The sequence below is a fragment of the Parasteatoda tepidariorum genome, chromosome 9 (assembly GCF_982258835.1).
Source record: "Parasteatoda tepidariorum strain Cologne lab strain chromosome 9, Ptep-v5.0, whole genome shotgun sequence".
NCBI lineage: Eukaryota > Metazoa > Arthropoda > Arachnida > Araneae > Theridiidae > Parasteatoda > Parasteatoda tepidariorum.
Window position 1 is genome coordinate 91,205,728 of NC_141763.1, and position 12,769 is coordinate 91,218,496.

Below are 12,769 nucleotides of genomic sequence, written 5' to 3' on the forward strand. Positions count from 1 at the left end.
ATAGATTTTAAATTTAAAACACAGACTAAAGACAGAGTTGAATAAAGATACTTTTTTTCTTCATTAGAGAGGAAATACTCTCGATTTTTTTTTCCTGTTCTCATTTCGGTTATAAAAAAAAAGAAAAAAGGAATCGCCAATGACTGACTGGCTTGATTCAGCTAGAATTTTAAATTGATTAAAAAAAATTATAATAAATGAATTCTAAAATCAGAAGTTTATAAGATAATTCACTCTAGAAAAGTTCTCTCGTTCATTTTTTGAAAGAACACTATAAAAACATTTTAATAAATTATGTGGGAATTTAGTTACAAATTCAGATATTTGGAGCACCAGGAAATAAGAGGGGAGGAGATAAATTCCATTTTAAAAATTAGATTTTTCAGCAACCTAAATCCATGACTTTCCAGGTACCTTGTACATAAGATACCTTTAAATTTTGCTTTTTAAGAAAGAAACTAGGCAATTTTAAAGGCGTACATTAAGCATGGCTCATATTCCTCTTTTTCTCCCCCATTAGGGGTTTTCTTACAATTTAAACATCTCCATTTGTAAAGTGTCAGATTTTTTCTCTTCTCAACGAAAGCGAAGATATCAAATCCTGATCCTGTATGGCCCAGCTTGGTCGGATATTATTTTATGCGACACGCTTTTGGCAGAGAACTGGGAATTATTTTGCAGTCTGGAAACCTTTGTACAACACTGATTCAATTACCAAATGGATTTCCAGCTAAGTTAGCAAATTTTAGCTGGGATATGCCAGGGTACATTGTCAGCTGGTACAATTGAACAGTAACTCAACCGAATTGGCATAATGAATCAGACTTTAATCACTGCCTCAACTTAAATTTAGTTAAAATGCTAAGAAAATGCAACAAAAATTAAATTTTTTTCTTCAAGGGATTAAATGCTTTATGTCCTGTCTCATTATAGTATAGTGAATTTTATGCTTGATTTTCATATGAACAACTACATTAAACTGAAATTATAAACACATTGTACAAAGAGAATGTCAAGTCACTTTTTTTTTATTTCTTCAAAATTTTTACAAACTTATTTAGGTGGCATAACACGTGGTTGATTTCCTCCCCTTGGGGCAGCATCCTAAAACAAAAAAAAACAGATATTAAAAAAGAAAAACAAGACTATTAAAGCAAACAGAAACAAGTATATTAAATTATTAGACACTCAGTAATGAAAAGTTCATTCATAGATCTAGGCAAACAAACTGTATTTTCAGGGTTCCCACTCTATGATGAGATTGAAATTCAAGGACTTTTCAAGGACCTCAACAAAATTTTCAAGGACCTTAATCTAAGACCAATTTTAAAAATTATTCTCTTCTATTTTACTAGAAGCAACAATGCTTGTTGTGGCAATAATTAATTTCAAATATAATACCTAAATGCTTTGCCTATATAGAGAGAAGAGAGTATATGTATTATGGACTAAAAATTATATTTTTTTAAAAACAACCCTACTGGTTTTACATATTAATTCACAAAATCATTTTCAGCACAATCTATAACTAATGGAAATGAGGTGTTAATGGTGAAATCCTTTAATCCTGTGTATTTCCATGTGAAGGCTGCATGAAAGAGAGCTAAATCTTAGGTATTCCATATTCCATGACTATTCCATAACCCCCTCCTCTCCTCTATTAAACATCGTTTCTGAAATTATTCATCCATAATTTACATAACCTTCTCTAAATGTTATGCAGCAACAATTCTTTCTGAAAATAAAAATTAGAAGGAACATATCCCATTTTCACCATGTTTAAAAGCAATATTCGTTATGTGTAATCCACAACTGCCAATGAATATGACCTGGTGGGAATATTTCTTTTAATTCACACTGAAGCTTCTAATAGAATTTCCAATTGACATAGGGTCCATCCATGGATAATTGAAGTATTTCAGAGAGCTTTTAACCATCATCCATGCATTAATAAAAAAAGGACAAAATATTTTCTGCAGTTCCATGACCCATAAATTGGGAGGTAAGATACTTAGTGCAAACTTTATTATCAATTCCTTACTATAATGTCCATCTGCTTAGATTGTAGAGACTGATTTAACGTCTCAAAGAGTACAGTGTAGCAATCAACATTCTTCAGCTCATTTATAAGAATCACTTTGAAGTATAGTGCCAATCCAAAGAAGCCCAAATAGGCTCACTTTGTGGCACTATAAAAAAATTGTCTCGGTATACAGCTATCAGCAAACATTTTGGAGAACAATTTACTAATCCCTTCACAGGAGTTACATGAATAATTACTAGTGATGCACTTCAGACTCCAGAGAATTTCAGCATCAAGCACATTCCTTTTGACCAGATAAGAAGACAATGTTACCTCGGCCACTAAAGTTTCTGTTTCACATGGGGCACACAATGTTGAAGGAGTATTTACACCAGATGAATTAGATGTTGATGTCTTTGGAAAAAGAGAACTCAGGGCATGAGACTGCTTTTTTGTTTTACCTTTCTTTGATGTGTGACTTCAGAGCAGATTCTTCCATTTCCGCGATATCGATCTCCTTCATGCATAATCGGCACTTGGTGGCTCTGAGCTTCTTTTCGGGCATTGATAAAATCCATTCCTTATAAGCTTGATTATCCATCCATTGGGGATTAAAATAGCACTTCCCAGGCATAACTAGTCTAAACTACATAACACAAATACAAAGCTGTGCCTTTGCGAATACGCTTTACAATAAAGTTTTGAAATGACGCAAACGTAAGGACAAGTGCGGATGGTAAAACGGCAAATTTATTGAAAACTACAAGGTACATATTGTTACGAAATTCGAGAGTATTCCAGTTTCGATAAGAAAAAAGATCTAAGCATATGCGACAGAAGATGAAGTGGAATCTCGCCCCGAACGCATTGATTGTTTGCTGTGCTCCGCGCGCTTGGCAGACACCAAGACGCTAGGCCCGGTTAGCGTTAAAAACCATGCGAGAGCTCGGGAACAAAACAGAAAGAACGAGAAAGATCCGCGGGTGTTTTATAAAAAGGGCCGCCGGCAGTATTGGACAAATTCAAGGACCTATCAAGTTTTTCAAGGACCTAAGACGTTTTTCAAGCACTTTCAAGGACCTAAATTTAGCAACAAAAAAATTCAAGGACTTTCAAGGACTCTCAAGGACCGTGGGAACCCTGATTTTACTACACTAGGAATCTATGAAACCACTCTATACAGAAAGCTTAATCTTTAAAAATTTTGTTTTATTTTACAACTACGGTTATATTTAATGAAAATGGAATAGAAGAAACTCTTCAGTAAAGAGTATCGCAAGTTATTCTAAATTTAATAAACATATAATAATTTTGGCCACATCATTGGCTACTTATTGTACTTGTAGCAAAATGTATGGAGAAAATATACAGCGCAATCTTCATAAATTCAAATTTGTCTGCCAACTCAATGCAGTCAGACAGAAAAATTAAGAGTAAAAATTCAGCTTAATCTAACATGAACTATAAGCCCTTTATTTGATGAAGAAACTCCATTCACTTCAAAAATACACAGATAGGAAATAACAGTTGACATGTTTCAGGCGCTTGAAAATAGGTGTATATTATACAATATAAATTTCAGGGATCTTTATAGCTTTCAAAACTACAATATTTTCCAGTAATGATTGATATTGAATGAACTTGAAATGTTATGTATTACGGCTACTCATTATTTTAAATAGTAATAGGGATTCAATTCATCAAAGATAGCTAATTTAAAAAGGGAGTTTTTTTTTTTAGCAATTCAAGCAGCAAAAGCAAAAAAACATCATCCCTGCACATTGAAATATTAACATTACTTCTATATTTTCTGCTCTAAATTTTTTAAATTAATCTTTTCAAAACGTGTACAATTAGTAATAGCTAACAATGTACTAAGGGGCCGTTCAAAAAGTATGTACATCCCGAAGGGGGGAAATGATTTGCTATTTTGTACGATGGGGAGGGGGAGGTATTATACGAAGTATGTACATTATAAGCATACACCAAATTTAAATTTGACTTCTTCCTACACACGTATTATACATGTTTGTTCTTGTATTTTTTTTTTTTTTATTGACACGGCGACCACTTGTTAGAATGAGTAAACCAGTTCTCAAAAAAAGTTGTCTTGCAAAATTTCACATAACCTTTTATGAAAAAGGGGGGCATACTAACAAAATGTACGTACTTTAATGGGGGGGGAGACCTTACGTATGAAGGGGGAGGGGGTTAAAATTTTTCCATTTTTTGTGCACGTACTTTTTGAATGGCCCCTAAGGCATTCTTACAAAAATTTGTGATGCTAATAAATTCACAATTTTCAAAACAAGATGCAATAAATAATTTTTTTTTTTAAAAACACAATTTAAGGAAATGGGGGAAATTATTTATAAATATATATGCATATATTAATATATATAATATGTAGAAGCTGTGATACAAATAATGATGCATAATTTTTATAACGCGAGAACAAGAATCAAAATGTCTAATTTTTAAATCACGTACATATACGAAAATCGATGATATTACAACCAAATAGAATCGCAGCACGCAACTTTTAAATCAAGTAAATTTGAAAATCTAAATCTGATAATAGAACTGCATCAAAAAAAAAGAAACAAATACAAATCGCGATATTGGAATTTTAAATCCTGAAAATAAGAATAGCAATGTAAGATATTATAATGGAGCGAATAAGAATTGAGATATTAGCAGATTCTGGACTTGGGGTTGTTTGTATTGCTTTCGTTTAGCCGTAGTAAATAAAAATTTACAACATTAATTGAATAAGATAATTTTTTTCACCACAAAACCACCGCCATTTTTTTATGATTATTTAGTTTACTTTCACTTCAGCAAACAGGAAGCAGCAACCTCTGAATTACGAAAATATGAATACGGAAAATCTTAAATTTAGTGCGTAAAAACTGAAAAAAATAGCTAAAATAATTAAAAATGCGGAGGATTAGCAGCTATAACATAGTTTGAATTTCCTGTTTATCTTTGAAAATCGGAAATAAATATAATTACTTTATTTTAATGACTTGAACTTACAGAAAAAGAAGAATATTTAGAAGGAGAAAAAAAAGTGAAGTTTTTAGAGAATCTGAGCTTTTGACAAAAACGCTGAAATTTGAGTGACAAATTCAAACATCTGCTACAAAGCAGAAAAATCTCATCCCTGAGAACATAACTTCTAACTCAACTGCGAGATTGTCTTATTTTATATTAAATATTAAAAGAGGTAGGAGCATTTGGTCAGTGATATTTAAAATTTTCTTAAATATAATTTCAAACATATTGATCACTAGTATATGAAAGAAATTTAATAATAAGAATCAAATCATCTTAACCAATCATCTTAAATAAGACAGTAACTTTCACCTCAATATCTTCCAAGATTGTTACTAGCAGTTTTAGTGTTACTTTGACTGTTTTATTTAACCAATCAAATCTGAATGTATTTTTCCAGCAGCATCAATTGTGCACACTTTGCGTTCTTCAATCAAATTTACTTCAATTGTTAAAATACATTAATCTTATGATGCACCATGTACAAATGTGTGCACAGACAAAGCAGGAACAGTCGGTCAAAAATAAGAACTAGTGGAGTCTAGAGAATTATAATGTACAGATGTGCAAATTTACTATGCGTCGCATCAAGGAGGAAAATCCAAGACACTACTTAGAACTCAACAGCCAAGAAACTCATCTGCCAAAGCTTCACCTATTTTTTTCATGATGATTATTCTTTCTCAGGAAACTACTGCGGGGGGGGGGGGGAGTCTATTTTAAGTACAACTAACATTAGGGTTTCAGCAATTATGGAGGGGGGGATATAATAATTGGATCCACACAAAAATTACGTTCTTGAAGCATTAAGACTTTTTTTAAAAAATGGGGGGGGGGGGAGCAAACTACTGCTCTTTCGGCAAATTATCCCATCTCTGATTATATACTGTTTTAAAAGATTTAATATAGCCTACAGGGTTGGGGTTTTGGACGTCCTAAACTGGTTTTAGACAGGACATGTGGGTTTTACTGTCCTAAACTGGGTAAAACTGACCTAAACTGTCCAAAACCTTGAACTTTGGTAAAAGGTAAAAATTCTATAGGTGTAACCATTGTACACATAATAATTACATGCATCAATAAATATTTCATATTTTTTGTACAATTTACTATAACTTATTAAAAGAAAATAATATAATATAATAGGAAAAGGTTTATAATTTTTGAAGCTTCACAATTCATTGAACAACAAAAGTGAATACCTAATCCTTTAAATATAATTATGCTTTTAATACTGATAAATAATATTTTTGCATAAGGATAAATATGGCAATATTAAAAAATAATAATTTTCCTTAAAAAAATTCTAAATTTGCTCAAAAATTAACCTTTAATTTTTCACAATATTTTTTTTAAAAAATGTTATAATTTCTGCATCACAGGATGATAAAAAAGACATCTATTTTTAAAAAAAATGTTTTTTAAATATAAATATATTAGTTTAAATTGAAAATACAAAATAACTGAAAAATGTGTTAACAGTTTTGAAGGGCATAACATCAACTTCAGTTACTGACACTGGTGATGTATCACCACTATGCTAAAAGAATTGAACATGAATGAAATAAAAGTATTCTTGAATAGTACTATAGATATAAATAGATCTGTTTATGATGAACCAAGCACTTAATCCCTAATATTTTAACCGGTATGACAAGCCCAAACTTCAGTTATGTACCATTGAATGAGAGGACCAATTGAACTTGATTACTGATTAATCTTCCTTTGTTTAAATTGAAGAGTCAAACAATATTATTAAAACATTATACTTTTAAAAACAAATATTCTCTAGTATATTTAATTATCAATATGTTATTAGTTCCATGTTTATTTTACCTCTTAGATATTGTTCAGATAAAATTGTGACATAATTTAAGTAAAAGGGTTTTGGACAGTTTAAGACAGTTTTGGACAGGACGGTTTAAACCGTGGATTAATCCATTCTGTCCTAAACCTTGCCAACCCTGATAGCTTAATTATCACAAATTATAACAATTGTTTTAAAATACAGCTAAATTATCATAATAAAATTAATACTACAGTCAAGCATCAATAATTTGATGTGGATGGGACCGAGCCTACCTCGAACATTCCAAAACTTAAAATTTCAGAAATATTTAAATAAATGGAAACAAAGCAGTTTTTAAACAAAAAATATATTATATTTGAATCATCTAATAAATTAGATGATCTGTGTACATTTACTGCATCACACAAAGTTACAATATCCATTATATAACTTCATCAAGTTAATTGTACTAAAATAATAGCCTAATCAGGGGTCTGTCCAGGCCGAATTTACTACTGTTTAGTGGTACCTTCACAAATTCAATTTTAGGAAAAACGTTACTTTCACAAAATACTTTTCCTTTGAATTTTATTTTTGTATCCCTTAAGAAACCATATCCATATTTCTGCGTTGATCTTTTAAAATCATTTTTCATAAATTATATCTAAATTTTCACAAAATAGGTACCTCTCAGAAAAACCTAGACAGACCGCCTCTAATGTTCTTTGTTTAAACATGCAGTCCACATGTTTCAGCATTTAATACACAAATTTTTTCTTCAACATTCAGGCGTAGTAATTGTAAAACCAATTGGAGTAATTCTTCCACAAGTTGTGTGTGTTGGTCATTGTTAAGGAGCAAGACTGATTTTTTATCACTAGCTCTGATTTATGGGAGAATCAATCAAGACTAATGTATTTATAAATTTTTAAAACTGCAAAAACTTGGGAATTTTTTAAGACCTGTTTCTCTTAATCTAATAACAGAAAAGTTAATAAAATAAAACAAACAATTATTTAAATTTTCTCTCTTACCCTTTACGATAACTATCTTACCAAACTTAAGCACACATACTTTATTTAAAAATTATTATTAGGATAAATATAAGAAATACTATTGCTCAGGAAAAAATAAAAGTGACATTAATTTCGTCAACATTATTTTACTTTTATTACCGTCATAGGCCGCTGGAATCTGGGGGGTGGAGCACGATCCTTTCGTCCTTCTTTAGATCTGTTCCTTACAATTTTAGAGTGAATAGCACAGGAAACACAGTAATGAAGCTTTGCATATAACTTAGGTAGAGCATAAGCTAGGGGAAAAAAGCTTAGATTAGAAACAGGAAAAAAATGGGTATAAACACATACATGACTTTATGCAAATACCTGCACACGACAGTGGAGCATTGCATATAAATTGGTAAAAGCATAAGCCAGAAAAAATGTATAGATTAAATATAACAATAGTAAAAAACAGTATTAGATTTCAAAAGTACAGATTCACAAATATAAATACATAGAAAAGGGACTTTCTAAAACAAAGTTGTTAACCTTTCTTGAATGCTTGGGAACAAAGAATAACAGTTGCATTAAATAATTTATTAATTGTTAAAATTGCTTTTCTCAAGTATTTAAAAAATAAATATGCAAAAAAAAAGGGAAGCCTATGTTCTTCGATTTATGATTTTAGATTTATCATTCAACAAAACTGGGAACTCTTTTAATTGAAGAAAATTGGAAGGCAGGTAAAAATCTCAAAAAGTTAAGATTTCCATCCCTCATAATGAAATTGATGCAACATGAAACATAATGAAATTAATGCAACATGTTAGTGCCATAATTTGGTGTAATTTAAGAGATGTTCCCTCTACAATATTAATTTCAAAACTATACATCACAGTTAATTCTAGTTAAATATAGATAACATGACATGCATTTTATTTATAGCTGTTATCTACATTTTTTTTAAATTTTATGATGCCAGCACTGCTAGTTACCACTAAATCAATTTAAACTTGTAATTAAGTACAACAGTACATAATACTACTTTGTACATAATTATAAGTATACATTTATAACTACTTTGCAATTAACATACTATTTCACGACTCACTTTTAACTGAACCACTTAGCACTGCCATACAAGCTCGCTCAGAGACTTACAGAACATAGTTAAACATTTTGCCATGACTCATGCTTTTTTCTCATAGTAAATTTCCCAGACAATTTCAAGTTTCCTAATCCACTAAGAACTTTTTATTACAAATAAAATACTTAATCAAAAAATATTATGTAGTCTTCTACGTCTATTTTCTCACACAGGCGAAATTTGATTTTACTCACTAACATATGTCAAACTAATATAACTGATTTTGTTCAACAGTGATTTACATAAAATAAGCCTTATAGTAGACCAAGGGAAAAAAGCAGGATATTTTTTCGTACAGTATATACCAGGGTTGGCAAGATTTTGCCGCAGGTGGAAAAAACCATGGTAAATACCGGTGAAAACCGTCCTTGCAAAAACAGGTTTTTGCCAAGCAAATTGGCAAAAACCTATATTTTCCAAGATGAGAGGACAAAAACACATATTTGTGACAAAATTATTCCTAAAATTGAAATATATACTATAAATATGAATAATTACAAAAAAATGTAAAAAATTTTTATTCCATAATTAAATCATATTGTAATAATACATCATTTTAGTAGTTTAAAGCAGGGTTGGCAAGATTTTGCCGCAGGTGGAAAAAACCATGGTAAATACCGGTAAAAACCGTCCTGGCAAAAACCTATATTTTCCAAGATGAGAGGACAAAAACACATTTTTGATACAAAATTATTCCTAAAATTGAAATATATACTATGAATATAAATAATTACAAAAAAATTAACAAAACTATTATTCCATAATTAAATGATAATGTATCATTTTAGTAGTTTAAAACATAATTGATTGGAAAATTTGTGATTATTCTCTTTTTTCCAGTGAAATGAACTTATTTTTAAATTAATATAACTATAATTTAAAGCATAAAATATCTTATCAACATGTGTAGTTAATTATTGTACAAATAATAATATTTATTTGTAAAAAAACATATTTTAGGATTCTAAAATGAAAGGAGATCAAAAACTTTCAATCTTTTAAAAATTATTACCCTTATATTAATTATTAATATGTTAAAAATAATTTTTTCATGTAATGTATCAAAATTATTATTCCTTATGATTGATTTAAATTTGTTTCAATTATTTTGTAATAATATTTAATCAGCAATTTAGATAATTTGGTTTTTGCCGGTTTTTACCAGTTTTTGCCGGTTTTTACCAGGTTTTTGCCACTGTCCTGGCAAAAACCCCTTTTTGCCGGCAAAAACTCCAACCCTGGTTTAAAGCATTATTGATTGGAAAATTTGCAATTATTCTCTTTTTCCAGTGAAATGAACTTATTTTAAATTAATATAACTATAATTTAAAGCATAAAATATGTATTAAGATGTGTAGTTAATTATTGTACAAATAATATTTTTTATAATAAATAATAATAATATTATACAAATAATAATATTTATTTGTAAAAAAACATTTATTTAAGGATTCTAAAATGAAAAGAGGTCAAAAACCTTCAATCTTTTAAAAATTATTGCCTTTACATTAATTATTAATATGTTAAAAATAATTTTTTCATGTATTGTATCAAAATTATTATTCCTTAGGATTGATTTAAATTTGTTTCAAGTATTTTGTAATAATATTTAATCAGCAATATAGATAATTTGGTTTTTGCCGGTTCTTACCAGTTTTTTGCCACTGTCATGGCAAAAACCCCTTTTTGCCGGCAAAAACTCCAACCCTGGTATATACACATCCCAGCCTCAATTCATAAAAGGCAACTAATTATTATATATATTTAATTTAGTATACACAATTCTAATAAAGGCAGATTTTTATCGTACAAGAATAATTAAACTTGCATTCTTTAATATATATATATATATATAATTATATATATATATATAATTATATATATATATATATAATTATATATATATATATATATTTGATTTAGTTTGTTCAGGGCAGATAGAAAGATGCGAAGTCTTTTTTCTTCCTACTTGCACTAATTTCTATGTTAGTTTTATTAATGTAACATGTATCATTAGCTTGATTCGAAGAAAAATTTTATCACACTGTCTTATTAACAAAAAATGAAAAATATCAATTATTATTCTTTTATAACAATATTTGATCGAAATTTATTAAAAGATATCACTAAGTGAATAGATATAATATTTAAAACACAGAATTTAGTAAATGATCATTCGATATAATATTTAAAAATCAGGGGTCTGTGCAATCCGAATTTACTACCGTTTGGCGGTACCTTCATAAATTCAATTTTAGGAAAAACGGTATTCACGAATTCAACTTTTGCAACCCATGAGTGATATCTTACATTAAATAAGACTTTTACCTCTCTCATTTAAACCATAAATGGAAAAAAATCCATTACATTTACTAATCAATGCCATAAAGTAGACTCATACTTATATTAATACAATAAAAATTAGAAATAAATATAGCACAATTCTTAGTAAAAGGACAGATCAAAAACTATATTTCCACACCAATAACAATGATGCTTTAGACAATATTTACTTCATACTTTTATTCATCGCATTGGATAGAAAGTTTCTCAATAAACAATTTTATACACAAATATGTACATCACACCTCACTTTACTATCAACAAAAATAAGCCACCACTGATGGGTGGTAACGAATTTACTAAATTAGATCAGCTGACAAACAGACAATAAAAATTTGATAAATTATAACTAAGCAATGAATTAAAAAAAAATAAACTCAATGGTAAATATTGCACATAATACTTACTGTCATAAACACTAGCTTCTTGAATATCTCTTACAGCTGCTGCTTCTACAATATTTCTGATAACAAACTTTTTGATGGCTTTATCTTTGGGTACACAGCGAGCACAATTGGTACATCTTACAGGCTTTACATGCCCTCGCCCATGCTTGCTACGACCGTTATTACGCCTTTTCTGAGTCTAGAAAAGTATACGAACTTTAGTATCAGAAAATAATGACGTAGTAATATCATACAGAGCTACGTTCTACAAAGATCAATGTTCAATTATCACATGCTTAAGCTGAGAACTGACATTGTAAAAGTAACTGTCAATCTTAAGAAAAGGATTCATTGATTTTAATTACAGAAAATAAAAGGCATAATCTATAGTTTTGATCAGATTTCAGTAAGACTAATTAGATTTCGTAGAAAACACAGAATTAAAAAAATAGAGATTCACAGGTACATTCATAAAAAAAAGTATCTGAACTTTAAATTAATTAAATAAGTTTATAAAAAAATATGGTAAAAAAGAAGCAATTTTTTCCAAAAAAGGAACAAATAACAATTTTGAATTCAAACAATTCAGAAAATAGATACGAGTCCATTGCTAACACTTATCAGACACAATTCGCGTATTTCTTACTGAATGAATAACATGAAACATTGTTAATAAATCAATGAATTTATATAAAACCTACTTACCATGATAATTAAAAATAGAAAAAACTAGTTGATTTAATTAAATATCAATCAAATAACCTAATTTAACCACGTTGCCGCATGCACGAGCTCTGGCTTACGTTTAGAACGAACGTGTTGCCATTTTTTGCAATTTTCAAATGTTAGAATTTGTCCGCTTTAGCTGTGTGCAGAGCCTCCAAAATAAGTAATACGCAGATACGCTTATACAGTGTGAGATTTGATTGGTGATTCGCATATGCGATCGCATTGCAATTGGCCTCTAACAGCAGCTCAAAATGAAATGCTTACAGAGCAATTGCTGAAAAGTCGCACGCACGT

The 12,769-nt window shown here is 29.6% G+C and overlaps 1 protein-coding gene across 3 annotated transcripts; it reads right to left on the bottom strand.

The window, feature by feature from the left end:
• Positions 1–1,010: 1,010 nt before the first annotated feature.
• RpS26 (ribosomal protein S26) lies at positions 1,011–12,547 on the bottom strand. 3 transcript variants are annotated; one of them, XM_016048849.4, is made up of 4 exons: positions 12,452–12,547; positions 11,768–11,945; positions 8,045–8,181; positions 1,011–1,104 (listed from the first exon to the last, which is right to left on the bottom strand). In XM_016048849.4, exons 1-4 carry the CDS (start codon positions 12,452–12,454, stop codon positions 1,054–1,056), a joined length of 369 nt encoding a protein of 122 aa, XP_015904335.1. In that variant the 5' UTR covers positions 12,455–12,547; the 3' UTR covers positions 1,011–1,053. The 3 variants fall into 3 exon arrangements, 2 of the variants coding, with proteins under 2 accessions (XP_015904335.1, XP_071043250.1); XM_071187149.2 differs by having other exon boundaries at positions 8,036–8,181; XR_015429407.1 differs by lacking the exon at positions 1,011–1,104 and adding an exon at positions 5,830–5,990 and having other exon boundaries at positions 7,053–8,181.
• Between the last annotated feature and the right edge of the window lie 222 nt (positions 12,548–12,769).